The sequence below is a fragment of the Dendropsophus ebraccatus genome, chromosome 2, assembly GCF_027789765.1.
Source record: "Dendropsophus ebraccatus isolate aDenEbr1 chromosome 2, aDenEbr1.pat, whole genome shotgun sequence".
Classification (NCBI taxonomy): domain Eukaryota; kingdom Metazoa; phylum Chordata; class Amphibia; order Anura; family Hylidae; genus Dendropsophus; species Dendropsophus ebraccatus.
Window position 1 is genome coordinate 203,827,229 of NC_091455.1, and position 18,790 is coordinate 203,846,018.

Here is an 18,790-nt window from a genome sequence, read left to right on the forward strand (position 1 = left end):
TGAGTGGACGTTGCTGATCGGCGGTCAGTGAGGCTTCTGGTAGCTCGTGCCTCGGGCGGCTTCTCTGCAGAGGTTCTCACAAGACGAGTACAACACGCTGGGCCCCTGGGCTCCTGTCCTTCCAGTGTGTGAGCCCAAAGTCAGTCACTTGTCAGTGTGTGTGAATAGGGCGCCAAAAGTGGAGCGATGGTGACGTGCCCAGTGTCGCTCCATCCTCCTGACTGGTCTGATATCATTTACATTGATCCCCATACTTCTGAGTCTCTGCTTTGTGTTGGGGGCTGCTAGGTGGTCGGCCAGTGTGGATGACAACCCCCCCCCCCCGGTCCTATAATCCTGGTGACATCACAGAGCGTGCACAGGGTTAACGCCGCCGCGTATCTCTGCTGTAGACTAGGGACTGTTCCTGAGCTGCTCCTCATATCCTCAGATGATCCGACCTCCACTGGTCACATCCCTCTGACTCTTTCCAAGATCCTTTCCAGCCGCCGTAAAACCTGATCCCGAATAACTGGAGATTACAACCGCCCCCCGCTCAGCAACCTGCCATGAACTGTACCAGCATGGCTTGCAGTCCTATGTAACACCACAGATAACACACAGTAGAGGAAAGCTCTGCGGTTTTCCCCAGATAAGCCTGTATATTGGGCCGTGTATCTTAGTTTGGCGGCAGTGTTCTCTGCTGGGTTTGCCGTTTGGTGGGTTCCTGTTTCGCCATCATGTCCTGCTCTTGCAGAGTTGAGTGTTGTTTCTGTTGTTGACCCTTATACGGCCGCTCGTATTCTTAATGTGTGTGTGTTTGTCTTTCAGGACAGAAAAAGATGATGAGACAGCACAGGAGGAATCGCAGAGCCCTCCTGAACCACAGTAAATGCCCTTGTTTGTGACTATTCGTATATGTGACCATATCGTGATGTACAGTCTCTGCCCCCTCACCCCCCTGTACACGAGGGAGAGGAGAACGGCTGGCCGCATACACGGCTCTGCTGCTTCTGATAAGGGCTGTGGCTTCTGCCATCCATCTGTGCCGCTCGGGGGCTCTGCTCAATGCTGTGATGTATTACTGACTGTATGAGTGACAGGGCGCATAACCTTCCATAGACCGGCAGCGTATAGCAATCCGGCTCCTGCATCCACAGCAAAAACTTATAGAATTAATCTACATAGACAGACACTTACTGTGTACATTACTGATCCTGTATTATACTCCAGAGCTGCACTCACTATTCTGCTGGTGGGGTCACTGTGTACATACATTACTGATTATGAGTTACATCCTGTATTATACCCCAGAGCTGCACTCACTATTCTGCTGGTGGGGTCACTGTGTACATATTTTACTTTACTTATCCTGTATTACACTCCAGAGCTGTGCTCACTATTCTGCTAGTGGGGTCACTGTGTACATGTTACATCCTGTATTATACTCCAGAGCTGCACTCACTATTCTGATGGTGAGGTCACTGTGTACATATATTACATTACTGATCCTGAGTTACATTCTGTATTATACCCCAGAGCTGCACTCACTATTCTGCTGGTGGGGTCACTGTGTACATACATTACATTACTTATCCTGTACTGCTCCTGAGTTACATCCTGTATTATGCTCCAGAGCTGCGCTCCCATGCACGTTATTGTTGGTCTGGCAGGACTAGATGTCTGTATAATGTAACATGGGGGGGTGAAACCGGCCCTCCAGCTGATGCAAAACTACAACCCCATCATGCCTGGACAGCTTTAGCCTTTGCCGTCAAGGCATGATGGGAATTGTACCTTTGCAACAGCTGGAGGGCCGAAGGTTCCGTATCCTTGCTTTAGATTACATCTATGTGGCCTCTGACCGGCCCTGACCTTTAACCCCATCCGCCCCTCAGTCTGCCCCATCTTTTGGCTTTCTCCTCCGCTCGCCAGAACTTGTATTTCTGCTGTAATATAATCTGCATTTCTCGCACACACATTTGGGTGGGAGCGGAGAAGCACCTGCCGCCTCCTGGCCCTGGCGTCATCTGAAAACTCCTTGTTGCCATGACTACAGTCGTCCGTCGCCGGGGAGCAGCATAATACCAGCTCTGTGATTTAATGGAAGTGCTGATGTCATCATCCGAGGGCAGGCGGGGGACGGAGCCATCTGTTAGGTCAGGAGAGGGTTAACGCTGGTCTGCTTTAAGCAACCTGAGCCCCCCAGCTTGTCCTCCATACATGTGATATAGTGCTGGGGGGGGGAGCCCCATGAGGATATTACACATCATTAGGCTTCTATCATTAGGCACTGATCACAAGGGGGTCCTGGGCCGGACCATTGACGGTAATAAAGTCTGAAGAGGCGATTGCACAGGGGACATGGCGGGGACGGACTGGTACTGGGCAGCTATACAGGGAGCTCTGTACTGTGTGAGCGTCAGGTCCGGGAGTTATTTCTGAGGGGGGGGGCACAGTTATCAATTATATACCTGTGATGTCTCACACCGCCACATTGCTATCAAACATGGCTGCCAGCAGATAGCAGTATAAAGAGCCTACATCCCCCTGTTTATCCTTGGGTGACATATATAGAGACCAGTCCTGAGACGGAAGCCGAGCAGGATGACTGTAGCACACGGGTGTGATACTGTAGAGGGTGGAGGATGGGAACGTATTGTATATGGTTGTGGATGATGATGCTTTTCAGGTACCATTGTTGTCGGTACCCATTCACACTGGGCTTCTGACTTATCCATTGTTATAAAAAAAACCTGATACTGTAAATTTGCAGGTGAGGCCCCTCGGATAATTCCAAATGCTGAACTCCAAAAAGTCCCCTAGACATTGACTAGGCCACCACAAGTGGTTGGACCCCCACTGATCAGCTAGCTATCAGCATCCTGTGGACAGGGATTATTTTTGGTGTATTCCTTAAATAAGCACTCCAGCTTTTGTTTCGCCTATATAATGCCCCAACCATATTTCTGCAGTGATGTCTGTTTCATCCCAGCTCAGCTGCATCCATACATTTCAGTGGTGTAGCCTGGTCATGTGACCCAGACCACCAGAAAACTGCATGGCTTTATGTTTCCCAGGAAGCAGGCGCTCCTTAGTCAGCTGACTTCCTGCGAACCACATGATGATGACATCATCACCTATCAGATCCCTCCTAGCAATTACCCCCCCCCCCCCCAGCAGTTTGTAGATACAGAATGGAGATGCAGATACCCACAATGCAGTAGTGTAGTACAACAGGCTAGAATAGAGAAGCAGGGCTGCTGTCAGAGGTCTGTGTGGTCACATGACAGCAATATGGAAGGTGTGTGTTCAGCATGGACCAGGAGGACAGCGACAGAAACTTTATATACAGCAGTTTGAATGGCTGAGTGTAAGTGCAGGCGCATTATAGCAGCAGTGTGTATAGCTGAGGGTAAGTGCAGGCACATTATAACAGCATTGTGTATAGCTGAGTGTGAGTGCAGGCACATTATAGCAGAAATGGAGAGGATGGGAAACACAAGGGCTGACAGACTACAGGGAGCATAAAGGAGTGAGCAGGACATGTGTGAACACAGTGTATCAGCCCTCTCTGTCCGGAGAGAGAGAGGTTACAGCTATGAAGAGATTACCTCCACAGTCCTGTCCCCTGATGTAAGCCCCAGTGGATCTGCTATGATTTGGAAGGTGAGGGAGACTTCCTGGGTCAGAGTACAGGGCTGTAGACCCCGCTATGCAGACCATGCCCCTTCCCCATTCCCCCTCCCACCCAGTACAGGGAGCTCCTAAACCAAAGCAATGCTCTTACATCAAGTTACAATTTTGTAAAACTGTGAGCTCTTAAACCAAAACGCTCTCAATCCAAGTTACTCTTAAACCAAGGTACCACTGTAATTACAAAACAGCCTCTGAGGTTATGCTCTGAGCGAAGCCTGAAAATATAAGAAAAATAATACAGGGATATCTCGCTTCTCCAACTGCTCTGAACTTTTTCTTCAGAACTTAAACTCTTGCTCGGACCCCAAACACTTTTTTGGCACCCAGTCTTGAAGTACAGTCATAGGGGAACTCTGAGGAAATTTTTTTTCTCTCAAATCAACTGGTTTCAGAAAGTTACACAGATTTGTAATTTACTCCTAGTTAAAACTCTTCAATCTTCAAGTACTTATCAGATGCTGTATGTCCTGCATGAAGTGCTGGACTATTTCCAGTCTGACACAGTGCTCTCTGCTGACAAAAATACAAAAAGTGCAACAGCAACCCACAGGTGCAAGATCTTACCGTATATATTCCTCCCATTGTACACACGATAAAAACCTGCTCTGTAGATATTGAAAAATTAGGATCTTAGCAAACTATTTGATCAGAGTGTATAATGTCACCACGTGCTCTCTGCTGCCACCTCTGTCCGTGTCAGGAACTTTCCAGAGCAGGAGAGGTTTTATATGGGGATTTGCTGCTGCTCTGGACAATTCCAGATAAGGACAGAGGTGGCAGCAGAGAGCACTGTTAGACTGGAAAAAAAACACCACTTCCTGCAGGACATACAACAGATGATAAGTTCTGGTAGACTGGAGATTTTTTAAATAGAAGTAAATTACAAATCTATATAACTTTCTGACAACAGTTGATTTGAAAGAAGTACCCCTTTTAATAGCTCCGAATTTGAACTGCTCAGTATTTGAACGACAATTTACCTAGAAGAAATTTGAATGTTTTTGCGAGCATGGATCAGGGGTCAGCCAATCTGTGCGCTGTGGCGGGGAAGCATACTGATTGGCTGACTGCCGAGAACCCCAGAAGCAAGCGGGGGCCCGCCCGGTACAGTGTCTGCCCAGGCCGCAGGGATTAATGACACTGAGTTTGACAGACTCTCAGCGGGATGCTGCGAGTATGTCAACCCATTAAAGTGAATGGGGAATTTTCCGCAGCGGATAAGTTTTGTGTGTTTGTACCCTAAACGAGAAATGTTCTAGAAAACCAGCAATTATAGTACAGTAGTCACCAACTCCTCACTTATCTTTTACTGTATACTGCACCCCCAGCACTGTAAAGTATGGGAGGTGGTGGTGCACTGACTGTACTACTACTGTACTGTATATGCACTCTAGCAATCTTATACAGTACAGGATGGGAGATGGTGGTGCACTGACTGTGCTACTACTGTACTGTATATGCACTCCAGCAATCTTATACAGTACAGAATAGTAGATGGTGGTGCACTGACTGTACTACTACTGTACTGTATATGCACTCCAGCAGTCTTATACAGTACAGGATGGGAGATGGTGGTGCGCTGACTGTACAACTACTGTACTGTATATGCGCTCCAGCAGTCTTATACAGTACTGTACAGGATGTGAGATGGTGGTGCACTGACTGTACTACTACTGTACTGTATATGCACTCCAACAATCTTATACAGTACAGGATGGGAGGTGGTGGTGCACTGACTGTGCTACTACTGTACTGTATATGCACTCCAGCAGTCTTATATAGTACAGGATGGGAGATGGTGCACTGACTGTGCTACTACTGTACTGTATATGCACTCCAGCAGTCTTATACTGTACTGTATGTAAAGCCTCACCAGTGCTAAATTTACTATGCAGAACCCATGATCCACACTCGCAAAAACGTATTGTGTTCTTCACTATATATCAGGACACAGAGCTTCTGTAAAACTACAGATCCCAGCATGCTGCTATCTGTTCACATCAGAAGCTCTGTGACCTGATATATTGTGATTTGGATGGATAGCAGCTTGCTGGGACCTGTAGTACTACAGAAGTCTGTGATATATTGTGATACCTGATTTATTGTGTAGAACTACAACTGCTATCCATGGAGTGGGCAGGAACAGGGGTGACAGCTGTATGGTGCAGGAGGGTGTCCGTCACCCGCAGTCAGCTTTGTCCAGCAGCGGGAGTGGGGGGGATTGGTAGTGGAGTAACAGAGCGGGCTGGTTTCGGCACTTAGCTATATGCTGCAGGGCGGTCATTGTGCTTCTGGAGAAATAAAATATGTATGCCCCGGGTTGGGGGGGGGTCAGGGTAAGGCAGCAGGTCCGGACCAGCTGTGTGCCGCCGGGAAAAGGAGGAGAAGGGGTGCCGGCAGAATAACAGAGCTGTGCAAGCAGGCTCACTAACCCAGCCCATTGAAGAGAGGGAAGACGTGATCCCTGACACGGAGGGTGGGGGCCAGGAGAAAAAAGCGAGTTGGAGTGGACTCTGTTTAGCTCCTTTTTTGCATCCAGAGGGGGCGAGACGGCAGAAAAAAGCACCAAAAACGCTATGGGTGAGCTATTACATGGTGTGAAAAAGTTTTGGGGGGAATACCCCTTTAATTATTTGTAGGTTCTGGAACCAGTTAAACACCTTTCCATTATTTCGTATGGGGAGACACTGCTCCGTTCTCAAGTTGCCTTCCTGAACCAATGAAGTTTGAGAACAGAGGAATCGGTGTCCTCATTTGTGGTGTTCAGTGGTCAGATCACTACCTCCTAATGTTCTTCTGAAAACGCACTTAGGAAAACTCCTCAAAACTGCACATGATGTGTACTCACCCCTACCCAGTCAATAAGGCTCCACCCTCTCTCTCTCTGCATCATGGGAAATGTAGGCAATATTAAAAAATCCTTTCAGTAAAGAGCTAGGAATCAGTATGGCTGAGTCACAGGTGTACACAAGAACCTCTGCATTATCCTGTAATAATATCCTTTGCTGTATAATCCTGGAGGCTTCTTTACCTGCAGGGCCGATCTTCCTTCCTCCTAATGAGAGTAATGAGACTTTTTATTTCCTTCTGGACTAGATTTCCTGTAATGGCCGCCAGACTGGACGGCCCCTGATACATTGAATAATTGTCTATTTTCATTAAATATTTCTCACCATAACTTTGTGTTTCCTTTTCTCTTTTTCATGTCTATCTCTTTGAATGACGACAGAGAAGAAGAGAATGAGGTGAGTGGTCGCCGTCCTCCATTACCCCACATATGGTGTCACCTGTAATGTGAAGGGAACATGTCCCCAGAGCATGGCCTGTTGTTCACAGCCAGGGTTTATGTTAGGCTGCGTTCACACCATGCTTGAATACATCAGCCGTGGTGTCTGTGCTCGGATTGGTACAGGGCCCGCTCATTTCCACGGCCCAGCAGTATACCAGCCTTGGACCAAACATAGTCAGTAGCTGACCGTGCTTGACCAGTCAGTAGTTAACCGGAGCCAATCCCACCACAGACACATTAGCAGCTGGTTCAGGTTCTGCTGACTGTGGTGTCACCCCAGCCATAAACATATATTTTAAGACTTTTTGGTGACATTTCTTCAAATTTTCCATTTTACTTGTGTGTGAAATGGTTTTGTCTTTCAGGCTCTGATAATTCAGATCCCCACCCATCTCTACAGTGAGCCAGAAGAAGCAGGACGTTATGCGCTTCACTCCCTGACTAGCTGCCTTTTCCATCATAGGCTTAGAATGGCGCTCATCTCATGAATTAGGATAGAGCGCTCAGTAAGCCAGAGAGGGAGTTGCAGAACTGTGCGCTTCTCCCGGCTCGTTTTAGAGATGGGTGATGGTCTGATCAAAACTTCTCACATGTCTGCAACTTGTCAAATGTCGTTTTAGGTGACAGGAAAACTTGAACTCTTGCAGTTTTCAGTATGAGCGCTAGGCCTAATGTGACATCTTCTTATTATAGGATAGTACAGTGAAATGTGACACCAGTATATAGACAAGACAGGGTCCTCACAATAGCTGGTAACGCCCCTGTATCAGGGCAGTGTATTATAGAGGGACAGATGCTAAGTTCACATGGAAAGTAATGCTGCCAATATTCACAGCTTGAGTCCTCCACTTGTACCTGCTCACCCTCAGGCCTTCACCGACAGCAGGGCTCTTTCTGAGTGGATGGGTCAGCAGGGTTCCTAGGTTTTCTAATTGGGCTTGCCAGCACAGCTCTTAGGCTGTCTGGTTGAGCGGGCCAGCAGGACTCGTAGGCTCTCTGAGTGGGTGGGCCAGCAGGACTCTTAGGCTCTCTATGAGTGGGCGGGCCAGCAGGTTTCCTAGGTTCTTTAATGGGGCTGGCCAGCAGGGCTCTTAGGCTGTTTGATTAAGCGGGCCAGCAGGACTCTTAGGCTCTCTATGAGTGGGCAGGCCAGCAGGTTTCCTAGGTTCTCTAATTGGGCAGGCCGGCAGGGCTTTTAGGTTGTCTGATTGGGTGGGCCGGCAGGGCTCTTAGGCTGTCTGGTTGGGCGGGCCGGCAGGGCTCTAAGGGTCCTATTACATGGATCGATTTTTAACGACTAACGATAAGCGATCGCAAACTAGATTGTTTATCGTTAACCTGAATTCGTTCACTATATTACACAGAACGTTATTGCGATCGTTACTATGATCGTCTAATCCTTTTGATCCGAGCAAAACAATGATCAATGTGCAATTACACTGAACGATTAGTGAAAAAACGTGGAACTTGAGCGAACGAATGTGGAATTACAGCGAACGATTAACAATAATTTTAGGTCCAGATCTAAATCAAAGATCAACGGCATATGAACGATTTTTCAATCGTTGCCTGCAATTACACAGAACGATTATCGTTTAAATTCGAACGATTTTTTGCACTATAATCGTCCCGTGTAATAGGGCCTTAGGCTGTCTGGTTGGGCGGGCCGGCAGGGCCCTATGGCTGTCTGGTTGGGCTGGCCAGCTGGACTCTTGGGCTCTCTATGAATGGGTACGTCAACAGAGCTCTTATGCTCTCTGAGTGGGTGAGCCAGTGGCTCTATTGATGTGAACAGATCGGGGTGGGGTTCGAAGCTCATTTCCATTGAAGTAAATGGAGCTTAATTGCAAACCACACCTGACCTGGAGACAAGAGTGGGGCAAAAGTGGCCATGTTTTTGTAGCGCAGGATAACCCCTTTAAATTATAGAAAACTATTCACAAGCTCAGCATCTGCCCCTATATACTGTTGTCCTCAGGTCTATACCAGACCCCTCCTCTCCTTTTGATAGTCTGTGCTGCTTAGTGGACTAAGTTATACCTAACCTCTTACAATATTAGGGTGATCCTTTCCTTAAACACTCTGCTTCTGGGGACCCTAATGCTTTCACTCTTCAGCTCTTCTCTCTTGCACTGAAGCTGTGTGGCAGCACACAGATGTATGGCATCCCCTAGATTTACTGGACGGGCACCATTGGAGTGTGATATTATTTGTAACTTTCTATTGAACTTTGCACAAGGCTTATTGAAGTATAGTACACCACAATATGGAGCACTAATACCGCCATGTGCATAAGGTCTTAAGCTGTGGTCAGCACACCCCTTCTATGAATTCTCTGTACTTCTGGCGACTCTGCTCCTCCTGTGTAGTTTTTTGGCCTCCTCCTATAGCCACCCAGCCCCCATCACTAAGCGCCACATTAGAGAATAATTTCCTAGGACACTGTTTGCTGTAGTAAACTGTCTATTGATTCACACAATGTCTGTCTATTCTTGCATGGGAAAAAGTACACAGCATGTTCATCTACACTTGTCAATTCTCCTTTATTACAGGCCAAAAATGACGGCTCAACAAAAGGACTTGGGAAGCTGACAAACGCCTTTAAGGGCATTTCCTCAAGTAGATTTCTACCTAAAGGAACCAAATCGAAGGTGAACTTGGAAGAACAGGGAAGGCAAAAGGTGTCGTTCAGCTTCACCAAGAAAACCCTACAGAACAGATTACTGACGTCTTTAGCCGACAAGCAGAATGAGTCGCAGAGTAATCTACCAACGCTCAGCTCCACCGAACATATATCAAAGCTCAAGATGGAGTTTGCTGAATCCACTGGCGGAGTTACTGAGGTTTTCCTACCAAAGCCCAAGGTGGAGCTGGGTAAAATACATTTCAAAAAGCATCTTCTTAGTGTTACAAGCAAGCTACCAGCCCCCCAACCACCGCCACCCCCTCCACCTCCGACAATGTCCGCTCCCAAGTCCCCCTCACCATCACCCCAGGAGGCACAGATGGAAAGCATTATGTCCTCTCCTGAAGTTGTGTTGGCTACAGATGGCGCTACTTCATCTTCTGCAAAGTCACCAGTGAAAGAACCAACAAGCACCGTGTCCTCAAAAGAACTGTTACCACCACCACCACCATCAGCGACAATCGTCATAAGCAGAACTGGCTTCAAGGACAGTAAAGAGTGCGCTATCATTTCTGTTGTAGAAAGCCCAAGCACTCAAGCAGTCACCGACAAAACGGAGACGACTGCCGAGAGAGAATATTCCCATATTGGGAAGGAAGAGAAGACTACAGCCAGTGCACAAAGCATCAAATCTAATCCCAGTCCTGAAAAACCACGGTCAAAGTCGTCTCACTCAGAAACCATGGTGGTTGGGTCAGAGTCCGATGGGGATTCTGTACAAACCTCCTCAAGCCACCGATCCCATGAGCTAAAACGCACTTCAAGTAGAGAAAGAGACTTAAAAAGAAGCTCAATGTCTATGAGAAGTGAGGATGCTGGGAGATATTCATCTTCAAGGTCGAAGCCTGTAAAAGATCAGAAGCATTCAAGTTACTCCAGGTCAGATCGAGACTCCAAGTACTCATCTTATTCCCATTCTAGATCAGACCGTGACAGAAGAAGAAGCCGGTCTCGTTCCAGATCACGCTCAAGGTCTCGATCTGACAGAGGTCCAAGGACTAGCTCATCGTATTCTAGATCCGATAGATCTGAGCGTTCACATCATTATGAGTCTGAAAGAAGGTACCATAGAAGTTCTCCTTACAGAACTAGATATTCACGCTCCTATGCAGACAGCAGAGCCAGGGAAAGTTCTGATTCGGAGGATGATTATAGAAGAACATATTCCAGATCGGGCGATTCCAGGCGCCCTTCATCATCATCTTCTCATTCCTACAGAGAAACAAGGATGACATCCTCTTCACATTCAAAATACGACAAAGATCCCAAATTCGATTCTTCTTATGATCCTGATCGCAGAGGAAGAACATCTTCCAGCAGAGCTGGGAAAGATGTCAAGTCTCCAGAAAGAGAATCTAATCGGAAAGGTTCTCCCCAAAGAGACGCTGATGTCAGACATGTGTCTTCACACTCGCGGGGCGACAGTGGAGCAAAATCTAATTTCTCAAAATCCTCAGATTCCAAAATGGATTTTGTTACTTCCGGAAGAAAAAGTTCTAAGTGGGACCTGGAGGAAAGGCCAGCGCCAAAAGAGGAGCGCAAAACAGGCAGAAAAGATGAAAGTGCGTCATGTGATCCATCAGTGCACAAGAAGAGCGGCATGATGGAAAATCAGATGGCATCTCCTTCCTGCTTCAAACAGGAGGCGACTTCCTCCACCGAAAACGAACTGGAAAATAGTTATGATGTGAACACCGAGGACTCATTTATCGATGCCCGTGAGAGTGACAGTCCTGAGCAGTCTAATGATGATGAATTTTCCCACAGTCATGGATGGCATTTTGTTACCCTCAGTTCTACTGAAACTAGTCATGTAGAAGAACCATGTGAAATACCGAGCTCAGAAAACCACCATTCAGACGTTGCTGACGCAGCCAATGTTTTTGATATGGTTACTGACTATGAAAGCGAGTTGCACAAAAAAGTTGAAGAGGATCACGAAGCGCATCCAATTCATAGTCCTGTTTTGACCAATAACCATTGCAAGAAAACCCCTCTGAATAGTGAAGCATTGGGGTCTTCTGTTAATGAGGATATAGACCCTACATCCAAAATCAGCGTCTTAGAAAACATAACCAAAGATTTCAGTCCTTGTCGAGACTCGGACAAAGTGGACTCTAAGCCTGACCCCAGAGAAGATGTCCATCATTCTTGGGGGTCGGATGAAATAAGCGACAATCAATGTTCTGTAATAGACGTTCAGACTGAGCCTCATATAACAAGGCTGGTGTCAGAAACGCCAAGTGTAGCCCAGAGCGACTCTACCGAGCGCCACTTACCTCAAGAGCCTATGTCCCCTGACATCTGTCATATAGAGACCACAGAGAGTGCACCACCAGATAGGCAACTAAGTCCTCTAGAAACAATAGAAAGTGATGACACTGATGACGAAGACAGCTGTGTCGCCATTGACCTGACTGTAGACAGACTACAAGAAGAAGAGCCACCCTCCCCACCACCCCCACAAGTTCTCACTGAAGCAGATTCTTTACAGAATGGTAGCCCCTTAGCAAAATATGAGGAAAACCATGAAGAATCCCCCACTGAATGGATAGAAGTTCGAACAGAAAAGAGCGATTCTTGTAAGCAGGAACTTTACAAACCCGAGGTCCTCCCTATCAAAGCCGAAGAGGAGGTAAATGATGGGTCACAGTTACCACCTGACGGTGTGAAGCCTTCTGTGAACTTCATCAGTGCTGTCCAGGCGTATTACTCAGATAGCGAAGGAAGCGAGAGCGAAGAGAGTGAATCAGATGACACAGATTCTGATGACAGCGGCCTACCCAGGAACCGCCTTCAGTCAGTTGTGGTGGTTCCTAAAACCTCTACGTTGACCCTGGAAGAAGCAAACATGTCTCCAGTGACTCCAGAAGAAGGTCAGATGTTTACATTAAGTGTGGAAGATGATCAGACGTCTACATTATCTGTAGAAGAAGGTGAAATGTCCACCATGACCGAGGATGTTGCTGAACCTCTTGCGTTGACTGTACAACATGCAAAACCAGCTGCATTAACCATGGATGGTGCTACAATGTCTTCGGTGACCATAGACAATGCTAAACCTTTTATATTAACCATAGAAGACACTGAACCATCTGCAGTGACCATCGAAGGTGCTAAATCATCTACAGTAGCCAGTGAAGAGACTAAACCAGCTATGGACGTTGCTGAAGCAGCTGCAGAGTCCAGTGGAGAGGCTAGACTGTATGTGTTATCCGTAGACCATACTGAACCATCTTCAGTATCCAGGGACAATGTGACGGCATCTGCAGCGTCCATGGAGGATGTTACACCATCAGTATTATCCACAGAAGAGGCTAAACCCTCAGCATTACACAATGACGGTGCTATAGTCTCTACAGTGGGCACACAAGACCCTACAACATACACGTTACCCATGGAAGTAGCTAGTCCTTCACCACCTCCAGGTCCCCCGATCAGTGCAGAGACCTCAGATCATAGAGAACCTCAAGAGATCAGGTCTGAAGACTTTAAAGAGAGGGACTCTGTACAGGTGCCTGATACCCCGGTAGATGTAAAAAACATCCCCGCTCCAGAGTCCACCCCTGATGCAATTCAGACTTCAGAAGCAGAGATTCGGCCTCGTCCATCTGACGCCGATGTCAGCACCAGCCGCCCTGTACCCATGAAACCTAAAAACAAAGGCAAAGCCTTCATGGAGAGTATGGCATTGCAGGAGATATCCGTCCTCAGCCCAGCTAAACCAACACCAAAGGAGCCGGAAAGGCCTGCAGAGCCTGCAGCGCCCTCCAAGCTTGCCGTGATGGAGAAGCAGCCTGAGAGGAGCATCACAGAGAGGCCGGACAGTAGACATCAGGCATCAGAGTACAACCATGCTCTGGGACCTCCCGACTATTCTCGAGTTGATGGATTCCAGGCAGCAGAAGACTTGTCTGATCTGGGGTGGGATTTCTCGCAGCCAGAGAAGCCGAGCAGCACGTATCAGCCCCCCGACAGCAGCTACATGTACTTTGGTTACCCGCAGGGAAACGCCTCCCTTGACCCCTCACAAGGTTATGCTGGAGACAACGGATACTGGAATTCCGGCTACCACAACAAACACGACTTCAAGTATGGAAAGATGTCAGGTCAAGTGCCCGACTCGGTCACACATTGTTACAATGAAGACGACGATGATGACGATTATGACTTTGCTTGGGACAAGGACCATGTCCACGAGTTTGGTCACCACGCCAGGGTTTTCCATGAAAAACCGAGGGAAAGTGGCTCGGTGCAGGCACACGAGATAAGCAGCAACTCCATAAAGGACAACGTCCCGCGAATAGACAAGAGAGAGCAGCTAGCGAGGGAGCGTTCCGACATGAAAGAGCGAGGACCACCAAAGAAACGGAGGCAGGAGTTAGAGAGCGACTCGGAGAATGACACAGAAGTAAGAAGAAGAATGAAGGCTGAGGCCGGACTAGTGGACTCGCTGGCCTCCAAACAGGGAAGAATGGGCACCATATGCCGCATGGATGACTTCAGGGACCCCCAGCACTGGAAAGATGGCTACAAACTGGGAAAGATGCCAACATACTTTGACCTCATCGAGGAGAACGTCTATCTCACTGAGAGGTATGAGGCTACTGTGTGTGATGATCTGTGATCTGCAGAACATTGTGCTATCCTTTCTTCCTCCTATCTGATACATAGTGATATATCCTGCAGGTTATTACACCCCTGACCTCACCTCCTGACAGATATGTCATATGTCCTGCAGAATATTACACCCCTGAGCTCTTTAGATATACAGTCTGTTCTGACAATGATTTCTGTTTTGCAGGAAGAAGAATAAGAGTCACCGGGACATAAAGCGCATGCAGTGCGAGTGTCCGCTGCTGTCTAAAGAGGAGCGGTCTCAGGAAGAGGTGGCCTGTGGGGAAGACTGTCTCAACCGGCTCCTCATGATTGAGTGGTCAGTGTTCCTGTATCCCTCCTGGTGTTGTCTGTAGACTTGTGGGATAACTCCGCGTAGAAGAATGGACATGTTCATTCTTCTGTGTGGAGAGAGAAGGCGCATGAGTCTCCTATAGCTGACAAGGAATTCCGCCAGTTTTACTCAGTGTAAACGGAGCCTTAATGAATATACAGTATACAATCAACTCCCCCTAGTGGTGGCTGCAGCAAGGGAGAAATTTCCAGTGTAATGCTATGGCTGTGCATGGGTTTTGGTGCTCTGTACTAGGATGCTATAAGCCACCTGCTGTAAAGATATATAAAAAAAAAATGAGTAAGTGAATATTAGGAATGTGTACAGCAGCCTGAAGGAAGTTCTTTTGAATAGTTTTGCAGGGAAACCCCCAGTCCCTTTATTTGTTGGTCACTCTGCGTTATAGGGCCGTATTGTGGTGGACTCTTGGTTGAGTGTCTTCCTTCTCTCTGACTCTGCTGCTCTTGTCTCTTTAGCTCATCGCGGTGCCCTAATGGAGACTACTGCTCCAACCGGCGTTTCCAGAGGAAGCAGCACGCTGATGTAGAAGTCATCCTGACCGAGAAGAAGGGCTGGGGCCTCCGAGCCGGCAGAGACCTAACACCGTAAGTTTTTTTTTTTTGTTTGTTTGTTTTTTTAACACCGAGATAAGGGCTTTTATACCAGGGTAAGGCCTTCTCCTCACCCACAAGCCTTCTGTTCCTTCTTTCGTAAAGAGCTGTGGCCAATTTTGGTTTATGGTGAAATGTGTGGCGCTCAAGATCACAGGATAAGCTCCAGAAAGAGATCATTCAGGCTGGTTTTCTTCCTTCCTATAGGAACACCTTTGTCCTGGAGTACTGCGGAGAGGTCCTGGACCACAAGGAGTTTAAAGCCCGTGTCAAGGAGTACGCCCGCAACAAGAACATTCACTATTATTTCATGGCGCTAAAAAACGATGAGGTGAGAAGAGAGAACTATGAATGGTAGCTAGAATGCGCCATTCACACTTACCATCCCGCCTGCTTGTAAAGGGGCAGCTCCCAGCACACATGGAATTGCTCCATATAGGCGGCAGGCGCTCTCTCTGGCCCCAACGCTGACATTCTTATTCTGTGTTGTCGTTTTTTTTTTCTCTCAGATTATAGACGCAACGCAGAAGGGGAACTGCTCACGCTTCATGAACCATAGCTGTGACCCCAACTGTGAGACCCAGAAGGTGAGTATGGACCGGGCTGAGTATAGGCCCGCTTCACAGGCTGTGATGGGACAGGGTTGTGTGTATCCGGGGGTCCGCTCTTAATGTTGCCCTGCCTTGTGTCTTGCAGTGGACGGTCAATGGACAGCTCAGAGTCGGCTTTTTTACCACAAGACTGGTCCCAGCCGGGGCTGAACTAACCTTTGACTACCAGTTTCAGCGATACGGGTAAAGCCTATCTTTTATATAGTGTTCTGAGAATAAACCCGATGCTGAGGGGAAAAATACCAGTCCCCATTATGTAACATGGTAACCATATAGCTAGGAACCAGCCGGAGCCCATCTTTTCGCCTCTAATTGCTGGCCTCCAGCATAGGGCTTTCCCAGGCCCCTGAGTGGCAAATCTCCCCCACTATACATCCTCCATTCTTATACATCTGCCAGTTTAAAGTCTGAGAAAGCGTTCAGACACCCTCTGTGGAAGCTATATGGGCAGCCATATTGATGGTCTCCGCTCTTCTCTACAGTGGCAAATCTGAAACTTTTCCCAGCGAAATAACCTTCTATTCTCTCTGATTCATTGCAGCAAAGAAGCTCAGAAGTGCTTTTGTGGGTCTGCAAATTGTAGAGGTTACCTCGGGGGAGAGAACCGTGTCAGCGTCCGGGCAGCAGGGGGCAAGATGAAGAAAGAAAGGTCCCGCAAAAAGGATTCAGTGAGTGCCCCCTGTTCTGGACATTGTATAGGGAAATTACTCCATTCCAGCACCCAGCATCTTACTAGCCTTACTGCAAGGGCATCTCTGCTCCTATATAGTCCTTGAACCTAGTAGGCCCTATAGTTGCTGCTGCTAGTGCTATAAGCAAATTTATATGGATCCAAATTTCTGATAATCCAGCACCTCCAATTCCCATCCCAGATTTTCCCGGTATTATTAGAAAGTCCCATTCATTCTTAATTTTCTTCCTGCTTTGACTTAGGTGGATGGGGAGCTGGAGGCGTTGCTAGAGAATGGAGAAGGCCTGTCAGACAAAAACCAGGTGCTGAGCTTATCGCGGCTCATGGTCCGAATAGAGACATTGGATCAGAAGCTCACCTGCCTCAAGCTGATCAGGGTAAGATGCTGATACGAGGTCTTTACATTACACAGATTGTAGCCATTATTAATCTGCTTGTGACGTGCGCACATTGGCTCCGTATAGCAGCATCTCCAGCACATTCACCATCTCCACCGCTTGTCTCTCTGCAGAACACACAGTCTCAGACCTGTCTCAAGTCATTTCTGGAATGTCACGGACTGTCACTCCTGTGGATCTGGATGGCGGAACTTGGCGACAACCGGGGGAACACAAGTACCAGCATCAAGCTGCAGTTAGAGGTCAGTACTTCTGATCACTACAATACTACAGTGTGTGACTGACCAGGTTAAGGCCCAACCCTACAATCTAATGGCCTATGCTCAGGCATCTGATTTAGCAGCAGCAGCTTCAGTGCTGATCTGACTGTTGCCGCAACATTACTATGGGCAGCGTAAAGTACTATAGCGTCCCATGCCATTGAACAGGGCTACACTTGAGTTTATTGATACAAACAGGTAATCACTGAACAGGCTGACATGAGCCCCGTAGAACTACGATATCTCTATGCCGCCGAGGCCAAACCCCTGCTGACGTAACATTGGTAACTTATCAGGCCAACCGTGTATATTAAGATGAAGTGATGAACAAAAATAAACTTCTTTGTGTTCTTTGCATCAGATCATCAAAACGCTGGAATTGCTTCCGATCCCCAATAAGAACATGTTGGAGGAGAGTAAGATACTTCCCATCATCCAGCGATGGGCCCAGACGAAGACGGCCATCCCACAGCTAAGTGAGGGTGACGGCTACTCCAGTGAGAACACGTCCCGAGCTCACACCCCGCTTAATACTCCGGCCAACACACCCGACCCTGCTGCCAAACTGAACATAGAGATGGAGGGTGAGACCCCCAAGAAGCTAGTGCTACGAAGACTGAAGATAATCAGTGAGAACAGCATGGACAGTGCCGTGTCTGACGCTGCCAGTGAAATCGAGGTGAAGGAGGCCCCGGCGAAGCCAGAGACCCAGGCCAGCGATGACCAGAAAGAAGGTCAGCTCAGAGAAGATACTAAAACAGAAGAGGTTCCACCCCCACCGCCATTAGAGGAGCAGCCACCTCCATCCATCAAAACGGAAGACGAGTCTTCACCTGACGGCAGCAAAGAGCCATCCACTGGAATGGAGGCTTCTGAAATGGAGACAAAGGATATGACCAGCGTGAAGACAGAAGAGACCCCTGCTGTGGAAACCCCGTCTCAGGACGAGGAGGAAGGTGTATCTGATGTGGAGAGCGAGCGGAGCCAGGAACAGACAGACAAGATCCTGGATATGAGTGAACTTGCTAACAAGCTGCTGGATGGATGGAAAGATCTAAAGGTAAGGAGACTCCCTGCTGCTGCTGATCAGTTATTGGCAGGTGCTGCGTGAGTCCCTTGCAAAATTGAAGATTACAGATTAGATCTACAAATACTAAGTTTTACATCAGGTCGTCTACTCCTGTTCTAGTTATGGTGTTTTCCTTCCTACCTCGCTGCTGCCCCTGGTGGTTTGGGGTAACTGCATCATGCACTGCATTGTCTCACCGCAGCCACCAGTCCTTGAACCTGTGGGCAGCAAAACAATTGTAGCATCACATGTCAGCCATACGACAGGAACTGTTCTCATAAAGCAGGACCCCTCCATGACATCTGCCTACAGGAAAGGGGCATAAGGAGGAGTTGTCTTTATTAGGAAAAATATTCAGTATTGCTCAGTTCTGTATACACAAATATACATTTAGTAGTGCTCAATCCTGTACACACATGTATACATTCAGTAGTGCTCAGTCCTGTACACACATGTATACATTCAGTAACGCTCAGTCCTGTACACACTTGTATACATTCAGTAGTGGTCAGTCCCGTACACACATGTATACATTCAGTAACGGTC

The 18,790-nt window shown here is 47.7% G+C and overlaps 1 protein-coding gene across 2 annotated transcripts in view; it reads left to right on the forward strand.

Annotated features, from left to right (window-relative positions):
* Window positions 1–18,790, forward strand: part of SETD2 (SET domain containing 2, histone lysine methyltransferase) — a 37,026-nt gene that overhangs the window by 6,424 nt on the left and 11,812 nt on the right. Inside the window, exons 2-13 of one of the 2 annotated variants that reach the window (XM_069959177.1) lie at window positions 811–867; window positions 6,884–6,923; window positions 9,520–14,249; window positions 14,458–14,589; window positions 15,081–15,209; window positions 15,423–15,546; window positions 15,725–15,802; window positions 15,912–16,009; window positions 16,368–16,494; window positions 16,760–16,894; window positions 17,029–17,157; window positions 17,537–18,235. In XM_069959177.1, the coding sequence (XP_069815278.1) occupies window positions 811–867; window positions 6,884–6,923; window positions 9,520–14,249; window positions 14,458–14,589; window positions 15,081–15,209; window positions 15,423–15,546; window positions 15,725–15,802; window positions 15,912–16,009; window positions 16,368–16,494; window positions 16,760–16,894; window positions 17,029–17,157; window positions 17,537–18,235 (6,478 nt within the window). The remainder of the gene's footprint in view (window positions 1–810; window positions 868–6,883; window positions 6,924–9,519; window positions 14,250–14,457; window positions 14,590–15,080; window positions 15,210–15,422; window positions 15,547–15,724; window positions 15,803–15,911; window positions 16,010–16,367; window positions 16,495–16,759; window positions 16,895–17,028; window positions 17,158–17,536; window positions 18,236–18,790) is intronic. The other variant, XM_069959178.1, reaches the window with a different exon arrangement.